General features: G+C 47.2%; 1 protein-coding gene across 3 annotated transcripts in view; it reads left to right on the top strand.

The window, feature by feature from the left end:
• The window catches only part of ELOVL5 (ELOVL fatty acid elongase 5), a 69,943-nt gene extending 51,217 nt beyond the window's left edge, over positions 1-18,726 (top strand). The window contains exons 4-9 of one of the 3 annotated variants that reach the window (XM_060163114.1): positions 10,413-10,490; positions 11,286-11,457; positions 13,172-13,296; positions 15,475-15,609; positions 16,873-17,044; positions 18,243-18,726. In XM_060163114.1, the coding sequence (XP_060019097.1) occupies positions 10,413-10,490; positions 11,286-11,457; positions 13,172-13,296; positions 15,475-15,609; positions 16,873-17,004 (642 nt within the window). In that variant the 3' untranslated portion in view covers positions 17,005-17,044; positions 18,243-18,726. Of the gene's footprint in view, positions 1-9,773; positions 9,941-10,412; positions 10,491-11,285; positions 11,458-13,171; positions 13,297-15,474; positions 15,610-16,872 lie in introns of those variants that run through there. The other 2 variants (XM_060163115.1, XM_060163113.1) reach the window with 2 other exon arrangements.
• Positions 18,727-19,797: the final 1,071 nt, after the last annotated feature.

The raw sequence follows: 19,797 nt of genomic DNA, 5'->3' as shown, positions 1-19,797 counted from the left end.
CAGCCTGCCCCAGTGCCCCATCCACTCAGACCCCCAAGACCAGGTTCTTCCTTTCTTTGGGTCTCTGCCCCACCTAGAAACTCCACTTCCTTCAGACCTAAGCGTGCCTCGGTTTGACAGTCCCCGTCTCGTTTCTGAGGACCCGTCTCAAGGTCAGTTGCTCTGTGACACCTTGAGAGGGCTTGGCTCTAGAGCAGTGATCCCAGCCTCTCCTGCCTCCCCGTGGTCCCGAGGAGCCTGACGCCTTCTGTCCCATCACGGTGCCCCCAGGGGTGCCCACGGTGCCTCCAGCCTTGCATCTCTCACACGCACCTCACTGGCTGTAGTTACAATGTTCCTTCCACATCTTTTCCGTCCCCTTGTTAGCATGGCTTCAGCATTAAGACATAAAAAAGCAAATGCCAGAACGACGTTTTACTTTATTTAACAAAGATAAATCACAGATTACAAACAAGATTATTTTGATTGTTTATTCCATTGCAGTTAGAACTGTGTGTTGTGAAGTAGTGTGAGAAAATTCAGTGAAATGATTCAAACATTCAGAACATTTAAAATGTAATTTTAGAGAATGATTGGTAACTAACTCGATAGGTGATCTGAATTGGCATAGATTCAAAACTTATTTTTTCTTTCCCTTTGCAATTTTTACTTAAAATTGTAAGTCCAAAACTACTTCAGAATATGGAAAATAAAATCATAGAAATATATTTATCTATGTACCTAACAAATATTGACATTACTGGTTTGAATTTTTTGTTTAAAGAGGAAATGACAAAAATGCATCTAAAGCACAGCCCCTTCACAGATTTGACTCTTCTGAAGTTCGTTTCTTTTCTGGATATGTTTGGGGTGTTTTTTGGTTTTTTTTGTGGTACGTGGGCCTCTCACTGTTTGTGTCCTCTCCCGATGCGGAGCACAGGCTCCGGATGCGCAGGCCCAGCGGCCATGGCTCATGGGCCCAGCCGCTCCGCGGCATGTGAGATCTTCCTGGCCGGGGCATGAACCTGCGTCCCCTGCATCGGCAGGCAGACTCTCAACCACTGCGCCACCAGGGAAGCCCCTGGATATGTTTTTATACTTTTACTAAACGTATGTATATGTGACAACTTACAGAATATTCTGAGACAATTTTTTTAACTTACATAAATGGTGTACAGTTTATACTCTTTATCAAATAGCTTTTTTCAGTCAGCATTATATTTTGAGAATATATGTTGAATCTTATGGATTTCATTTCATTAGTTTTAACTTCTCTGTATTATTTCAGTGTTAGAGTTTATTACGCCATTTTATCCATTTTTCTTTGGATGGACATGTAGTTATTTCCAATGTAACAATTTTGCATTGAGATCCTTGGAGAATTATTTCCCAACACTATCTTTCTCCTTTGCAGAAACTTCACTCTTGTTTTGCATTTTTTAATGTATTACAGAAACAAAATTGTATTATTTTCATAATTATTCTCCAAAGCAGCAATTCTCATGTGCTTTACTAGCTAGAAATAAATGTATATGCTGGCATTTGAGGTAAAAAGCTTTTGCAGTTAAGAAGGAATTAAAAAGTATGTTTTTTTCTTGATCAGAAACCTTCCTCCCCAAACAGAAACAATGTTGCATTGAATGTTATTGGACATGTCCCTGTGTGCAAATTTTATTTATTTATTTATTTAGGCCAGGTATACACTTAGGAGTTAATGACTGAATCTTGACACTCTTGTCTTTTAGTGGGGAAATTTTAATCCATTTTAATTTAGTATAATCGTTATATTGGAATAATTTCTATCACCTTTGTGTGTATGTGTGTGTTTGTATGTCTTCTTTGCTCTTTTTTTATTCCTTTCCTGCTTTCTGTTGCATTTTTTTTTCATTTTACTGATTTAAAAGTTATTGTAATTCTATTATTTAGTAATTACCTATAAGTTTTTAACATGCACCCTTGACTTAATGAAGTCTAAAATGAATTACTGTTTCTACTCCTGAACAATACAAGGACCGTAGAAGATCTGGGCTCTGATCCCCCATCTTCCATGTTATTGTTGGCAGGTGTTTCATTCCACCTCTTTCTGAGGTCCTAAACAGTCATCATTACAGTCTGTGCTTACTGATTTTCTTTGCACACTGTTCATTTGTGAAATCCATTCTTTCCTTTGAGGTTCAGTTTTCTTCTGAAGTAGTTCCTTTTCTGGGAAGGGTAAACTCAGTCTCTGTTTGAGCATCATTTATGTGACTTTATGCTTGAATAGTATTTTAGCAGGGCGTAGAATTCTAAATTAGCAGTTATCTTCTCCCAGCACTTTGCAGATTTATCAGAGAAGTCTGCCGCACTCCCATTTTTGTTCATTTTGTAGGTAGTCTTTTTCTTTCCAGATATTTCTAAAATTGTTTAAGAATGAAACAGAGTGTGCCTAGATAGTAGTCCACTTTTATTTATCTCACTCAGGATTGTGTGCATCCAAGCTGAGAATTTCTGTGTTTCTGAATTTGGGAAAGTTGTCAGGCATCATATCCTCGATGCTTCCTCCTCCTTCACCAGCTCTGGCTGGAGCTCCTATTAGACGTGTGTTGGACATTCTCACCCCTACGTATTCTCTCTCGTGTTTTTTGCATCTTTATGTCTCTCCTGCATTCCTCTAATTCACTCGTATTTTCAGTTGTGTCTAATCTGCTCTTTCAGCCATTTTTAGTTTCAGTTACTATACATTTATTTCTTCATAAAAATTCACTGCTTGTTCTTTTTTTCACTTCATAACATGGAAACATTGGTTTTTTTCCTAGTTAGATACAACTGTGATCTCAAACTTAACCATTTGCTGTATTGCTATTTGAAAATAACCTTTAAAAAATTTTCTTCCAGCTATATCTGTGAGGTCATGCTTCTGGGAATAATTATGATATCAATGTTAAATTTTTTTTTTTGGCCACACTGCACAGCATGTGGGATCTTAGTTTCCCGACCAGAGATCAAACCCACGCCCCCTGCATTGGAAGCGCAGAGTCTTAACCACTGGACCGCCAGGGAAGACCCTATGTTAAATTTCTTTACCTTTTTTAAAAACAAAAACAGGACAGTTTGTAGGGTGTCCCATGTAAGCATCCCAAGCTAGTATTGCTGGGGTCATCTCAGGTAAACGTGTCTGCCCCAAATAAAAGAGATTTTTAAAAGAACTTGAATATAAGCTCACTTCCTCTTTTCTAACTTATTTTTTTAGGGGAAGCCTCACCTTACAGTTAGGCATCAGTGGTGTTGGAGTTTTTTTTGGAGTTTCATATAGCATTTCTGCCTTGTGTTAACGGTGGGGAGGTGGTTCAGCTTTCGCGCGGTTTGCTGCGTTGCCAGGACCAGACGTCAGTGGTTTTCTTCTTTGAATCTTCTCTTGAAGATTTCCGATGCTGCTTTATGCGGAGGATGAGAGAAGTTGAGCATTTGACGGGAAGGGTGTTTTGCTTGTGCTTTCCGCCCCCTCTGTAATTGTGGCGTCGGTGCTGTCAGCACGTCTCCCCAGGCCCCCGATAGCACTGCCTCCCTGGCTCTGGCTTTGAATGTCCTCGATAGAGCTGCAGAGCAGTTGTTCTGGAGACATTATATTCTAAACGGTCTTGTTTTTCTTTCCCTTCAGGCTTTCTTAAAATAGATATGTTATTGTGGAAAAAAATAGGATTTGGAAAAACACTTAAAGGACCTGGCAAGTAATTACTGAATTTTATTTAGAAATGATTTTGTTTCCCAAAATACTCTGAAAAAGACATTTAGTACTATTCTGCCTTTCCGCATTGAACAGAGGTTGAAACTCTGGTGAGATTAATACTTATAGGAAAGGCCCAACTATTGCCTAAAACATTTCTCACTCACAGTTCCCTTACCACTGAAACTCCTTGCTCAGAAAGAAGCTTCTCTCAGGGAGAAGCAGCACCTCAGTTACCTGCCTGTCCATTTACCTGGCACTGCCCTGAGGGAATGCCTGCAGTGGGAAGATGGAGAGAAGGATTCAGCCTTCTGACAGACAGCCTTCCCCTCAGCCACACTCCCAGGGGACAGGGAAGGGATGCCTTCCAGTAGAGAGGAAGCTTTGGCTTTGGTCCAGAGCCAGGCCTGACTCCTCTAAACTGACCCTACAGACCTTGGTAACTGAGCCTTACAGCTGGTGTAAAAAGGAACCAGTCTACAAATCCTCAACTAAAGCAGACTCAGTTTGTAAAGCAGGAGTCAGTAGGTAAGCTGGAGGTCTCTCTTTGTTTTTGTTTTTGCGGTACACGGGCCTCTCACTGTTGTGGCCTCTCCCGTTGCGGAGCACAGGCTCCGGACGTGCAGGCTCAGCGGCCATGGCTCACAGGCCCAGCCGCTCTGCGGCATGTGGGATCTTCCAGGGGCACGAACCCGCGTCCCGTGTATTGGCAGGCGGATTCTCAACCACTGTGCCACCAGGGAAGCCCTGGAGGTCTCTCTTTAAATTCCGCAGAGGATGCTCTGGTGGGGCTTCTGTATACAGTAGGAGCAGCAGCAGTGCAGACCTAGTCACGAGCCTTCAAGCGCTGGGGCAGAAAGAGCAGACATTTGTGTAGAGTCATAGCAAAGACTTATATATACAGTGCCTGCCTTATGCCAGGTACTGGGTTCACTCACTGTTCATCACACTGTCACTGTCCCCTTTCTGCAGAGGCAAAGCCCCGGGTGGACCTGGGATTCGAGTCTGTGCTTCAGGCCATTGTGCGTCACTGCCTCAGAACACTGAGCCTCAGCTTGGGTTTTCTCTCCCAGCCAGTCCCATAAAATATAAAATGAGTGTTTCTCGTGGGGTATGTGGAAGCAATTTACCAGAAACCACCTCTCAGGAGGCTGAATAGTGAGACAAAAGGACTGCCAGCGTAAGTGGACAGGGCCCAGGGTTGAGGGAAGAATGCCAGACATACCTGTGTCAGGCTGGGCTGAGGACAAGCTGTTTCTTTGTGCTTTGTTCTGAAGCCTTCTCTAGTGTACAGAGCCTGGCCTTATGACGTAACCAAGAGTATTGCAGTCAGCTGTAACCCAAGGGGTTCCTGGGCCTCAGTGGAAAAAAACACTTTGGGAGGCCACAGGTATGAAATTATCTTAATGGGCATCCTTCTGCTCTGGACAGGAAAGATTTGAAATTCAAAACCACATGCTTTGACTTGACCCTGTTCCATAATGGCACTGCCAATATTGGCCAGCTAAACCTTGGAGAAAGAGGTGCTTTTAATTTGGGAGTAGCTGATGGTTCATTTGAAACCAAACATCTGCTGAAGATAAAGATGCAGCGAAAGGTGTGCTTTTCCATAGAATTCTTCATGAATAGAGTATCTCCATTGTGTTCTTACTAAAGACACAAAACCAGACAAGGAAGGTCAGAGGAGCTTGGAAGTGCTGTTAGAGACATTGCATTTGGACCAAGAGTCAGGATTCCTAGGTGCTGGTCCAGCAGTGCCATTGAGAAGCTGTGTGACTTTGGACCAGCCATATCAGTACTCGTCTCTGTTTCCTTAATAAAAGCATGACCTTGTACCGGTTCTAAAAAGTACACACTTGTAGATGCCACAGGAGCAGTCAAGTCTGGGAAGATGTCAACCTCACACGCTTTGGGTGGTGGTGCTTATTTTAGCAGAGTCCCTCGGGTCCTGGGATGGTTGAATTTCAGCGTGGATAGTGTCTGTTCCCGTTACCTTTCATTCCATTTCTGCTTAGGGGGAAATAACCACACAGCTCATCAAACCCTCATCACTAAATCCATTAGCCCCTTTTGGAAAGGGGTCACCTTACTGCTCTGACATCTTGGGTTGTTGGGGTGAGTGAACTGATTAGGGCCACACAGGATGACATTTTTCTGCTGAAAATGTTTCAAATGATCTTGTTTATTGAGATGCTTTGGTGGCATTACAGAAAGTGCCTTGGAAGTGGTTATCATGCTATAGGGTATACATTTGTGGTTAAATTGTGGTGTTAGATGAGAAAAGTCAACTCTCACCTAGACAATCAACTAGAGATGAATCACTCCGTGAACTGCATCATCCAGACCCAGCTGTGTATTCACCTCAGTTTTCTTCTTTAAGTGAAAAGATGCATGAAACCACTTTTGGTTATTGAATTTGTCTCATAAGGAGAGAAGAAAGCTTCTAGCTAGGCTTTAATTATAGCTCTGCACACGCCCATGGCCTAATTGAAGTTTGCTTTACTCCAGAGAAGGAGTGGTGGTTCACAGCGGTGCTGTGTGTGTCTTGGTTACTGGGGAGAAGCCAGGTGTAGGGTACTTAGTGCTCCCTCGGTGGTTCTTGGAGTGGCCGGTGGGATCCGGAGCTGGGGCGGTGGTGGCCAGCTGCTTGCTGTGGCCTGCTTTTCCACTGGAGCACGGACCTGCCCTGTCGGGGTGACTTCCAGAAGTCAGGGTAGAGCCCTGCCCTCACTTCCAGTGCCTCCCCTTTGGTCCCACCTCCTGGGCCCTCCCTGGGGCTGCAGTGTGATGAGCTGCCCAGAGCAGCTCTTGGAGGGAAGGCCGGGCGTTGGCTGAGAGCCTCCAGGGTCTGGTACTCAGACATGCCGTTTTTTTCTGATGGGAATGGAGAGAGCAGGACCCTGATACTGGCCACTTGTACGGAGGGTGGCTGAGAAGCTTAGGTGAATAAACTTGAACTCGGGTGCTTGATCCTCACGTATTAAATATCCTGTCCCTTTTGAAGCCAAGGATATTTAAGAATTAAACTCCATGTCACCAGTATGACATTTAATGAGGACTGGTTTTCATCTTGTGAACGGAAACTTTTATTTTCCCCTGCAAATAAAACATTGGGCCTAGATTTAAGGGGCAAGAAGCAGCACCTTGAACACTTTGTTTGTTGTTATCGAGCAAATATTTGTTCAACATCCCTTATGTACGAGTCCCCGTTCCATCTCCCTCCACCCCCGTGATGGATTCTGTGGATGCAGATGTGCAGACACAACCTCTGAGAGCTTTCAGAGGAGCTTCAGACAGAGCCAGTGACGGGTCTTAAAGGAGCATGTAAGCACATAGGTGTAAGTCACGGCACCTAGGCTCAGAGGCAGGAGACGGGCTTCAGCTGGAGTGCTCAAGGGAGCAATCATGAAAACCAATAAAATTTTAGCTGACCTTTGAAGGATGAATAAGATTTTGAGAGCTGGAGATGGGGGTCCATGGGTGCAGAGAGCACTGCAGTTGAAAAGGATAAAGTAATGGTCATTTCTAACAGTTGCTGTGCTTATCCTCTATACCAGGTTGGGTGAGATAAGCATTACACACATCTTGTTAACGTCTCACGGCAGCCTGAACAGGCCAGAGTATTATTTTTATCCTGTTTGAAGAGTGAGGAAAATGAGGCCTGAAGAGCTGCCATCTGTTTTTGTAAATAAAGGAACAGGCATGGTTTGCTGTTTCATAGTATTTTTTGTGCTCCCTCCCTCCCATTGGTGATGTAAAAGAACTGCAAGTTTCTGTTTCTAAGGAAAGGCTTCTGTGAACAAAGATTTTACATTCTCTTCTGGTGTTTTTGAAAGTTGTTTCCCCTTTTTTACTGCCAAGGGGCAAAAGCAGATGTGCTTAGAGGGGATGCCCAGAAGTGGTGACGCGTTTGCTTTGAAGTCTTCACACTGTTTCTCCTAGTTGCTCCTGTGACCAGAAACACGGAATCATGCAACAGCCAGCTGGGCTCAAGGGGTGGGACTTCCTACAAGGGGAACAGATTTTGCCCTTGGAGAAGGTATCTCACCTGGGAGAGGCTCACACCTGTGATCTAGGCTTCTTTATCTCCATCCTTTAACCCAGTGGAGTTCCAAAAAGTTCTTTCTCTGTACCCTCCAGCCACAGAAGAAAATTTATCAGCGCCCTCATGGGGTAGAAGGAAGGGCAGCAAAGAACATTGTGCCAAGATGACACCTCTCTTCCCTCAGGTTTCCACCCCAGCGCGGGCACACACGCACACACACGCGTGCGCACACACACACGCGCGCGCGCACACGCACACACACACGCAGCCCACTTTAGACTCAGGCTTTGTGTCTTGCTGGTTGGGACTTCTGGTAGGTCTGAACGCGGTGTGCTTAACTGGCATGACTTTAGGAAGGGGAAGACCAGAAAGATAGTATACCTTCCAGTAAATTACCTGTGGGTCTGGTTTTTCAAAGATAGTATAGTGTAGTTTATGTGTGGTCTGTTTTCAAAAAAATCTTAGTAACTGTAGAAAATTAAAACAGAACCTTTGGAAATAATTTAATACAGCCTCATCTGCTTACAGTAAAGAATGACCAAGGTCCAAGGGAATTAGCTGGCATGTCCCAGGTTGCTCACTAGCCCTGGTACTTCTGCTCCCTAATCCTGGGTTCTTTTCATCATAAAATGATGGGCTGGTCTTTCGCCGCAAAAACCGTGTTAGCTCTTAAAGGAGTTAGTAGAAGGAAAACCAGATTGAAGCAGGGTGTTGAGTGTGCTGGCTTTTGTCTCTGAGGGTGGAAGTTTAACCGTTTGTCTTCAGACCTTTGTGATCAGCTGATGTTCCCTGAGGGTATCTGTGTGCCGCTGCCCTCCCCCGCAGCCAAACTCTGTTGGAGGACAGTGTAGGGGAAGGTGGTCAGTGCGAGGTTCTAAAGTCCTGTGTCTCGGTTACATCTTTTGTGCAGCGCTGGTAGGTGAACCATTTCTTACGTGAATCAGGTAGCATGAAACCAGTGGTTCCCACTCCTAGTTTCACACTGGAATTGCCTTGCAAGCTTCTGGTTTAATGGTCTGGGGGAAGCCAGGCATTAGCAATTTTTTTTTTTTTTTTTTTTTGCGGTACGCGGGCCTCTCACTGTTGTGGCCTCTCCCGTTGCGGAACACAGGCTCCGGACGCTCAGGCTCAGCGGCCATGGCTCACGGGCCCATCTACTCCGCGGCATGTGGGATCCTCCCGGACCAGGGCACGAACCCGTGTCCCCTGCATCGGCAGGTGGACCCTCAACCACTGCGCCACCAGGGAAGCCCCCATTAGCAATTTTTAAAAGCTCCCCCGGTGAGCCTGTCCTACAGCTGGAATGGGAACCACAGCTTAACAGTTCTCAAACATCAGTGGCATCAAAAATCACCTGTGAAACAACCAGTTTTCACACTGCGGAGCTTCACACCCAGAAATTTCTGATTCAGTGGGTCTGGGGTTAGGCCTCAGATTTTATATTTCTAGCTAACTCCTGGGTGATGGTGCTGCTGCATCGGGACCACACTTTATAAACCACAGGATTGGATTCTCTAGGGTTTTGGCTCTGAAGCTCCAGGCAGGGCTCAGGTATTGGCATGTCTTTTGAGTTCCCACATGATGCTGGTGCAGCTGGACTAGGGAACACGTTGAGAACCACACTTGGGGGCCCAGTGGCCGGTTCCTCGTCTTGGCTCCCCAGATGAGCTCAAGCATGACAAGACAGACCACCTGAGGTTTCTCCTCCCATGGCCCCACTTGACCACCAGAGGGAGAGCCACCGGGAACAGTTGAGGATGCCAAGGCTTCAGGAGATGGTGGTGAGCTGCGGTCTCCGTGGAGAAAGGCGCATCTCGTGGGTGTCTGGCTGGCTGGAACATAGTGGACACGCACAGGGTGGTCAGATCACACCTTCCTTCTGGACCGTTGGAGCAGGTCCTTAGGTCTCCCCCTAGCCGGGCATCACCCTCATGTGCGGGTGAGGCAGCTGAGGCCCTCGTGGAGAACTGGCGACCCTGCAGCTCTGCACCCCAAGTCCGGGGTCCTCACTGTGCCACCACAGTGCCTACTCTGCCGCAGGTGAGTTCCGAGGCATGGGCACAGTTCCTCAGTTCGCAGAGGTCTCATTCATGGATCCGGAGACGACACAGCAGCGGAAAACAGTGAAGAGGCTCAGGCTGGACTCGGTTGCCCCAGGCTTGCAGCAGGGGGGCTCCAGACCGGCATCAGGATCACCTGGGAACCTGCTAGAAGTAGGAATTCTTGGGCCCCACCCCAGACCTGCCAGACCAGAAACACTCCCCGGCAATCTGCCTTTCACTGTGCCCTTGAGGTGGTTCTGGTCCTACACACTCAGGTTTGAGAAAGCCTGTGGTTTCCCCTGAGGCCGTGGCAGGGCAGGACCCAAGCCCATGATTGGAAAACTTGGGCCTCGGAATTGGCGAGGTGCCTGTGATGGGCCCAGGGGAACTGAGGGTTCTGGAGAGAGGCAGCCTGGCAAAGCAGGGCCTGCCCCTTGTGAAATTGAGTCCCTAGTCATGTAAACCCCCCTTGGTTCACACTCCCTTGTCATTATGGTTTTTTGCCCGGACCAAACTTGCCTCAGCACAGCCCAAGGTCAGTCTGCACAGATTCTCAAATTAATGAACTTTAATTGAATAGGACTTCTCCTGGTTCTTATTTTGTTGGTGATTAGCTTTTTCCCTTTTTCTTTTTTTTTTCCAGTTAGTGACGGGAGTATGGGAAGGCCAGTACAACTTCTTCTGTCAGGGCACACGCAGTGGAGGAGAAGCAGACATGAAGGTATTGTCTTTTTTTTTTTTTTAATAACTAAATTGTTCAAAAGACAAGATGGCCGTCCAGGTAATCCCTGTGGACATTTTTTAAAGAACTTTAAAAGCAGTATGTGCACATGGTATGAGAACTTAAGCAGCATGAAAAGTATAGAATGGAAACTAAAATCTCCCTCTCTGCAAAAAGTAAGTCCTGTTAACAGCTTCCAGGGAAAAAATGTGCATGCATTTATCAGTATTTGTGCTCTGTTTATATAAACGGGATCGGAAGGATGTCTTAAGTGTTTTAATCATTCCTCTAAGTGGCCTCTGAGTGTGGTCTGCCGGTTCCAGCTTCCACTCTGGCGTGTTTTTTGGGTTTTGTTTTTAACAAAACGCTGCAGTCTACCCTCAGCGTGGCAGTCATTTCCTTAGAGACCCCGTGTGGCACGTTTAATTGGGCAGAACCTGGCACTGGATACCCTGATTCCTTTCTTCCTCTGCCTCGTGTCTGTCACCTGCCCCACGCCAGCCCCTGAAAGCAGAAGTGCCTTTCATGTGGTTTTCTTCCTCCGATGGCTCTGTAGGCTCCTTCCAGAGGGAACAGGAGGCCGGCGGGGATCTGTTAGAGACTTGAAAAGGGTTGGTGGACCTTTGAGAGCTTTCCCTGCCTCCACTCCCCCCAGCCCCCCACCCAGCCCCTGGTGTTCTGGCTAAAGGCACTGCAGAGTGACGCTTTGGCAGGGCCAGTCGGGGGGAGCGGGGGCGGTGGGATCCTGGGGTTGAGCGCAGAACCCGGAAGATGCTGACGGCCCCTTCCTCCTAGATCATCCGCGTGCTCTGGTGGTACTACTTCTCCAAGCTCATTGAGTTCATGGACACCTTCTTCTTCATCCTGCGCAAGAACTACCACCAGGTCACGGTCCTGCATGTGTACCACCACGCCTCCATGCTCAACATCTGGTGGTTCGTGATGAACTGGGTCCCCTGTGGCCACTGTGAGTCGGGCATCTTTGGGGACAGGTGTGAGCGGAAAGGCTGAGTTGAAACTAAGGCTTTGAGAAAAGGTGTTGTTTCTGTAGATATCTAGGTCAAGCCTTTGAATGTGGTGTCCAGGTTGCCTTTAACGATAGTCTGCGTGGCCTGTGCACTCAGCAAGCTGACAGAACCTTTTTCTAGTTCGGTGCACATCCTGTGCTGATTTGGCAAGATGAGGGAAAGACCAGATTCCCAGCCTGGGGCACATGAAGAAATCAGGACAGAGTTCTCTATTCCAGATTGTCCCTGATCCTTGTTCCCCTATAATTTGGAAGACGTTTGACTGACAGGGACAGACCAGGAAGATGGAATCACACCATGGAGTGGGCACCGGAGAACAAGCATTAGCTGTAGTACCTCAGGGAGTCTGCACATACTCTGCTATAGTGACCCTCGCCTTCCTGAAGCGTGTTTAGCTGAGCAGCTTCTGTGACAAGCACCAATGTTTGAAGTAAATTCTCTAAGAAGGATGTGGACCGCTTGTAGTCTGAAGTGTCCTGTAATTTCCAGAGATTTAAGTTGTCCCCGTCAGTGTCAGCCCAGGAGTTCTAACATGTCCCAGTCAAAATTTCTGTCATCCATCACCAACAGATTTTGACCAGGACCCCTTGAGTCTATTCACAATATGTTTTTCCCCAGGATAGCACCACCCTTGATTAACTTGGCCCACCAGGATTCACATAGAGGATTTTAGAACCAGAAGGGACTTTCCAAGTACAGCTCCTTCCAGTTTGGGAGAACCCTGAGACCAAAGAAGGGTTGGTAGAGCTCACGCCTCATGGCCGTGGGTTACCTGAATTAACTTTCTAATAGAAACGGCACCTCCCCACATTAGAAGAGGACTTTAAATGTCAAAGATCCCACAGGATGACAGATGATCACCAGCCCCACCTGGCCGATGAGAAACAACTAGAGAATGGGCGTGACTTGTCCAAGGTCACGTGGCCAGTTCCTGTCATAGCCCAGCCTGGTGTGTCTGACGGCACAACCCAGCCTGGTGTGTCTGACCGCACAAGGGGGGAAAACTGGTAGCTTTGCTTGATTGCTCACTGTGGGGGCAGAGGGCGGAGAGTCTGAAAAAAGACCTGCTGGTTCTACTGGAAATTACAAATTAAGACATAAATAATGGGTCTCTCATCTCTAAGGAACGAGGCTCTGGACTCTATTATTGATAAGAATATATGGCCTCCGCACTGCGGTCCTGGGGAATAACTAGGAGGTGCTTTCAGAGACCTCTCCAGGCCTCAGCAAATGTGTAGAGGCGGCCAGCTTTGAACGTGCCGCCCACCGGCTGCCCTCCCCCCCCACATCTGCAACGCAGCGGTCACAGGCACTTGGGCAGCTGCCTCTGGGAGCCACGGGGGCCTGGCAGCAAAACCTTTAGGTGCCAGAGTGGGGCGGGTGGTCTCCTGACTCCTGTGCGGGATGCCCACCGGGTAGCTGCGCAACAGACCCTGGGCTTAAAGCATCATGACGACCGCCTTCCCTGGGTGGAAATTGAACTCCGATTGCATGCCCGTGCAGTGCCAGATTGCTGCCGCCGTGTCTGCTAGCCCCTGTTCAAAAACACTTTGTGTTTTTTTTTGATTTAAAAGGAATCTTGGATTTTATTTGTGACCTGTTACATATAAAACATTGAGGCATCCTCCTCCCCAATTCCCTCTGTTCCTGCAGCTTATTTTGGTGCCACACTTAACAGCTTCATCCACGTCCTCATGTACTCGTACTACGGTCTGTCGTCCGTCCCTTCCATGAGGCCGTACCTCTGGTGGAAGAAGTACATCACGCAGGGGCAGCTGGTGAGTGACGTGGCCTCTTTCCCCCAGGACTTGCCACCTGGGGAACGCCAAGCTCTTCCTGGGGCGCTCTTGCTGCCCTCCTGGCTTCCTTGTTGTTTACGAGCACCTAAGATGTGGCTTTCCCATCCTCTCTCTCTCTCGGTCCAGTTAAACTCCTTGAAGTGGGCAGAGCAGGGCATCGTGTTCATTTCAGTTGATGGAGAGACCGTGCCTGTGAGGGTGCAGCTAGTTGGATTGCGGAGCAAGGATTAAGTCGAACTCTCTGACTTCCAGTTCAGCCATTTGTTCTGAGTTTGTGCACAGAGCATATGTGTGTGCACATGTTTTCTAATCAGAACCCAAATCCAAGGTGAAACCTGTGTATGTGTTTCCAGGATTTGCTGGGAGGAGCGTGAGCCCAGGGCGCTAGCTTATTAGGCAGCAAGGATGCAGGTGCCGGGCGACCTCTCAGCCTGTGTGGTGGTGAGGGTGGCACTGCTGTGCCTCAGGTGGCGGCCCCCTTCCTGGGCCCACGTGCCAGGGCCACCCAGCAGCTGTTCGCACTTGGTGGTTATTTCCCACCGTCCTTCTTAAAGCTTTCCTCAGCTGTGAGTATGTTATACACCCTATTCCTCTCCCTTCCTGATTTCTTTCATAAACTAATTATTAACACTATTACTACTCACATTAAAATCCTGACATTTGTTGAGTTTACTACGTGCCAGGCTCTCACGTCAAGTAAGCAGTTTTACATGGATTGTCCCAGTAGCCTGATTTCGTGTTATTACCCCTGTTTTATAGACGAGGACATGGGAGCAATAGGCCAGAGCTAGCTAACCTGTCAATATTAGGTATTAAACTCTTGGCCCTGGCCTTGCCTTATTGGTACATTTTTTTCTAAGGAAACCAAGCTGATTCAGATCCCTCCAAGCCAACTGCAATTTTTCAATATTGAAAGATAACCTTCTGGGGAAAAAAAAATCCGAGGAGACCTTCTGAGCTGCTTATGTGTTTGGCGTTTCGTTATCATCTTTGCCAGCGGCTGGACAGGCCTTGTTAATTTTCTCCTTACCCACCTGTGAGGAAGGATAATTGTTCTTCAGCCTCCCTGTTACACTTGAGAAGCGACGCAGAGATCGATTTGCTCCACGCGGCGTGGCTCTGCAGAAGCAGAATTTCGAGCAGCCTGGAGAGGCGGTTTCCCATTAGGCTCTGCCCTTTGAGGTGGAAGATTGCACCCAGTTCGCCTAGATTTATTCTGCACACCACTTACAGTTTCTTCTCAGTCTAGAATACTTAACCTTAAAAAAGGAAACAAACAACAGCAAAAAACAGTTCCCTACATGGAAGCACTGAAAGGTGGGCCCGAAATCCAGTGGGCAGAGCCCTGCCCTCCGCTGTTAACTCCTTAGAGGAAGCAGCAGCCGCGCCTTATCTTAGCCCCTTCTCCCCATTTCCCTCGGCCCTTCCCCTGCTTCTCAAGATTGACTTGTCAGAAATAATCTAGGGAATTAGCATTATATGCCAGTCAGAGTATCAGTCTGTCTGCCAGCCTCAGCCTTCACCAAACCAGAAGGTCCACGGATAAGGATGGGGAAAGTGTCCCGTGGGATTGCACGTCCTGCGGTGAGGTCCCTGGTCCCTCTAAACATACACCCCACGCCCATCCTTCCTTTACGAAGAAAACAAAAAACAAAACTCTTGCATCTCCTATACTGTATTCCTGAAGTAAGTGTGTGTGTGTGTGTGTGTGTGTGTGTGTGTGTGTGTGTGTGTATTAAGTTTTTTAAACGCGTTTTCCATTTTTCTCTCCAGCTTCATTGAGATGTAATTCACATATAGTATTGTGTAAGTTTAGGGTGTACAACGTAATGACTTGATATATGTATCTGTTGTGAAATCTACCCTCAGCAACTGCCGAATGTACAAGGCAGTGTTGCCGGCTGTTCCCCAAGGTTTAGAGAAGATGGTTTCAGTAGTTGGAAGGGGAGGAGTGTATACGTAGGACTCATTCAGATGTATAACGAGTTTGGGTACGTTTAGCATATGCCCCGTGTTTTTGGAATGACCTCTGTACCTACAGAAAGGTTAATAAGTGTTCCTTCCCAATCTTGGGGGTGCGGGGTAGAGCGCCCATCTGGCGGATGCCTTGGCCCTGGGCCATGGCCGCGTGCTCAGCTGTGCCTCCTCCCCCACCAGGTACAGTTTGTGCTGACCATCCTCCAGACCAGCTGCGGGGTCATCTGGCCGTGCGCCTTCCCTCTGGGTTGGTTGTATTTCCAGATTGGATACATGATTTCTCTGATTGCCCTCTTCACAAACTTCTATATTCAGGTAAATCTCACTCTTCTGTGGCGGTTGAGATTTGGGGTCCTTGCAGCCAAGGCCCTCATTCGTTCCCTATGGGGAGCCCCTGCCTTGGGGGGGCTGGGGTGGGGGTCGCTGCCAATGTAGGAGGAGGTACTGAAGTCTGTCCAGGCCTCTGGAGTTCCAGGTCTTCGATGAGGGAGGCTCGGGGTCCCTGTGGGAAAGCGGAGCTGTCCAGCAGGCCCCGTACTGCCTCCCTCGTGGCCACTGCAGGCCCGCCATAGGTGAGTCTCAACGCCATGTCCCTCAGCCCCACTGCCCTAGACTTCGGGGCTTAACTAAATGTCTGAAGAAATTTCCATCACAGACCCCAGTTATAGACAGAAATCAGCCTTTCGTCCTGGTTTTCTCACACTTTCTCTCCCCGCTGCTCAGGTTTGGGGGTGTGGGTCGTTCCCGAGTGCATGATGTGACGTAGGTTTTTGCTCGTGGAAGCGTCTGCTTAGGGCAGGTTACCTGCAGGGGGGCCCGACCTTTTGCAGCCACAGTTGACTCCCCTGTGTCCCGTCACCCCTGGGGCTCGTGTGTTCGTGCTCCACGGGCAGGGCCTGGTTCTGGGCAGGCATATAGGGGGCGGTCAGGAGCAAGGACAGAGGGAGTAAAGCTGGCTCACATTGAGCATCCCTCCCCCGGGGCGGGGAGGGGCAGAGCAGCATGTTTGCCCCTCCCTGCGCCCCATGCAGGCAGACACCTTTCCCCAGACACGCCTGGGGTGGCGGCTTTGAGTTGCATTCACATCTTGCTGGGCTGGTGGTTCATGCTACACTTGGGGGCAGCCACCAGGTATGATGAGGGAGGTCAAAGGATAGGGCCCGACGAAGCTGAAGCCACAGCTGTTTTGACTGCCCTCGTGGCAGAGCACTCTGTACGTAAAGGGCCGAAATAGTTGCTGAAGTCATGAGGCAGCTTTGAAGGCAGAGGATGTGAGTGACAGAAGGTACCGCAGTGGGAGCGTGGAAGGGCAGAGCTGAGTGAAGTGTAAATTGTGTTTTCTGTCTAACTCTCAGATAACATTGATACAGTGAGCCTGTGACTCACTGAACTTACCCAGGCTGAGCCTCAAAGAAATGGAAGAGTGATTGAAACCAGTGGCAAAAAAACATTTTCCTGGTCGCTTGACCACAGACGTTGCTTCTTGATATGATAGCACTGGTCCCCAAAGGCTCTAACGTTAGGGATGCAGCTGGGCCCCCGCCGTGGTTGCCATCTGCCCTTATTTATGCCTTGCAGACCTACAACAAGAAGGGGGCCTCCCGGAGGAGAGAACACCAGAACGGCTCCGTGACGGCCGTGAACGGCCACACCAGCAGCTTTTCTTCTCTGGAACACAGTGTGAAGCCGAGGAAGCAGCGTAAGGACTGAGGCCCAAGGGTTGACAGCCTCTGAACCCCGTCGTCTGATTGTAAGCACAAATGAATTGTGCCCAATGCTCGTTAACAGCTGCTGTAACTAGTCGGCCTACCATAGTGTGACTCACGTAGGACCTCTTCCATCAGTTCCAAACCCCTAGGAAATGTAGACAGATTACCCAAGTAGGCATAAGATTTTTAACATTTCTGGGCTCTCACCGACCCCTGCGCTAGACTGTGGAGGGCGTGTTGTTGTAGTACACGACACTGCTGTTGCCTTATTAGTTATAACATGATAGGTGCTGAATTGTGATTCACAATTTAATAACACTGTAATCCACACTTTTTTTTTTAACTGTAGACCATGCATGTGATTGTAAATTTGTATAATAATGGTGTTACAGTAGAGAAACACACATGCCTTAAAAGTTAAAAAACAGGGCCCAAAGCGTATTCGTTTAAATTAGGGTATGTTTCAAGTTTTTATTCATTTCTAATAGCTCTGTTCAGAAAAGTCAAAGACCATGACTTATGAAACTATCGTGTGACACGTAGTTTCAAGTGACTTGTACATGTGAAATCGGCACCTTCAGTTTTGTAATATCGGCTTTAAATCAGGCAGGTTCAAATCTAGTGGAACAGTCAGTTTAACTTTTTAACAGATCTTATTTTTTTATTTTGAGTGCCACTATTAATAATGTAAAAAGGGAGGGGGGGTTCTAAAGCAGTCTTGATGAAACTTAAAATATATATTCTTTGTCTTCAGGATTTTAGGAAGTGTGTAGGATGAGTAGGCCGTTTTAAATTTCAGAATTGCTTCAGTGTTTTTATACAGGAAACAAAGCCCATTTTGCTTTCCACTTGTGAGAGAAGATTTATACTTTTCAAGAGAGATGATTAAATGTTTACCATTTGACAGAGTCCCAGAGATGAGCAGTGGGGAACTGGTTGCCAGGGTCCAAATTTGGGTTGATTTCTGTACTATTTGTTTTGACACAAACTTCCTTTGAAAATGTGCCTAGCTTACCAAAATGAATTAAAGGTGGGGAAAGGACCTTAGAAAAATTTAAGGTAAAATTAAACAGATAGCTGCCGCATGAGAGAACTGGGGGATTGGATAGAGATGGTTTGTTTAATGTAAATCTAATAGCACCTGTAATTTTTTTATCCTGCTTCAAATCTAAAGATTTGTTTAGAAATACTTGTTTAAAAATAAGACTGCTTATCATAAAATCATGTCTCATACCCTAGAGGCAGTGGTCAAACAGATAAGGACTGTTGTGTGTGTCATCTTAAAGTGTTGGAATTTAGCCTCGGAATAACCTTCTCCGTCTGGAGGAAAAAAACATTCACTGAACCACTCGTGACACATCTGAGAAGGTCATTGACAATGTATGAACGAATTGTTGGTTTGATATTTATGTAAATATCAGTTTATCATGCTTTAATTTTGCACATTCATATTATAGGGAGCCAGTTGGTTCTCTTAATTAGTCTTGTGGGATTTCTGTTTGGAAGGAGTCACAGCATCTGTTTACATTTACCTTATCAGATCTAGAATGTGTATATTTGTAAATGTATGTCTTCCTAGGTACTAGTTTGCAAATGTCTACATATTTCAATACAGAAAGTATAACATTCAATAGTGTGCTGTCAAAGTGTGCTTTAGCTCATCTGGATATACCCACAATGTTAAATAATGTCTAAACATTAATCATTAAAATGTTTTTGATTACCTGTGCTTAGTTTTACATTGTTTATATGCTGCTAATTCTGAATGACTGGAGAAAAAGCCGCTTTCTTCACCATCTAGGAACTCACCCCAATAGATGTAAGTAATTCAGTTTGGAAGGTTATGTTGTGGCTCAGCTCACAGGAGGAGGGCTCGATCCCCACATCGTAAGACATGGTGCTGGCTGAACCCCAATTTCCTTCCTCTAAGCCTTTCCCAGTTTCCCCACTAAAGGCCCCAGCTCGAAGTCCACTCCTTTTTCCTTCCTCCCTCCCTGCCCCAGGCTATTAGAGTTACTTTCCTAGATCTAGACCAGAGGTCTGCACATTCTTTCTGTAGAGAGCCAGATAGTACATGCTTTAGCCTTTGCAGTCCACCCTGTCTCTGTCCACACTGTTCAGCTGCCTTTCGTACAGAGCTCCAAAGCAGTCACAGGTCATATGTAAGTAGGTGGGCGTGGCTGTGTTCCAGTAGAACTTTATTTGCAAAACTGAAGGCCTGTGGCCATAGTTCCCTGACCCCTACTCTAGAGTAATGAGGGCCCACCTGTGTCACATTCTTTGCCAAAGACCATTTCACGTCCCAGGCCCTGCCCCCCCGAGGCCTCCCCCATTCTGACTTTAACCAGGTCCGTCCACATCCACGATGGAAATGAGGACACGACAGCCCTTCTTCCTTCCCTCCACTTCATACCACAGAGTCCCCAGTGCAGGCATGACCCTGGCTTTGAGTGTGTTCTGGTTTGTCAATATCGCCTTAAAAATATCATCAGAAACTGAATTTAGTATTAGGGATATCACCTGAAAAATGCAGAGGACTTTGGGGTTTGGTGGTGAAGATTATTTAGATCCTTGTCCTTCCCCTCTGGGTCCAGAACGAATTGAAAAGACGTCAAAAAACCAGACTGGTGGAAATCGGAATAGCTCATCTGTCACTGAGAAGACTGGTTGGTGATACGAAGACCACGGTAGGGCTCTGAGAATACCCTGGTTGCCGACCCTGTTGACGTACCTCGGTCGGCACTGGCACGCCAGTGGTTTGTGGCTGCCCCCGGTCGGTTGGTCTGGTGATGAA

Source organism: Lagenorhynchus albirostris, chromosome 10 (assembly GCF_949774975.1).
Source record: "Lagenorhynchus albirostris chromosome 10, mLagAlb1.1, whole genome shotgun sequence".
Classification (NCBI taxonomy): domain Eukaryota; kingdom Metazoa; phylum Chordata; class Mammalia; order Artiodactyla; family Delphinidae; genus Lagenorhynchus; species Lagenorhynchus albirostris.
The sequence above is the reverse complement of the archived record's forward strand: the minus strand, read 5'-3'. Positions and strand labels throughout refer to the sequence as shown.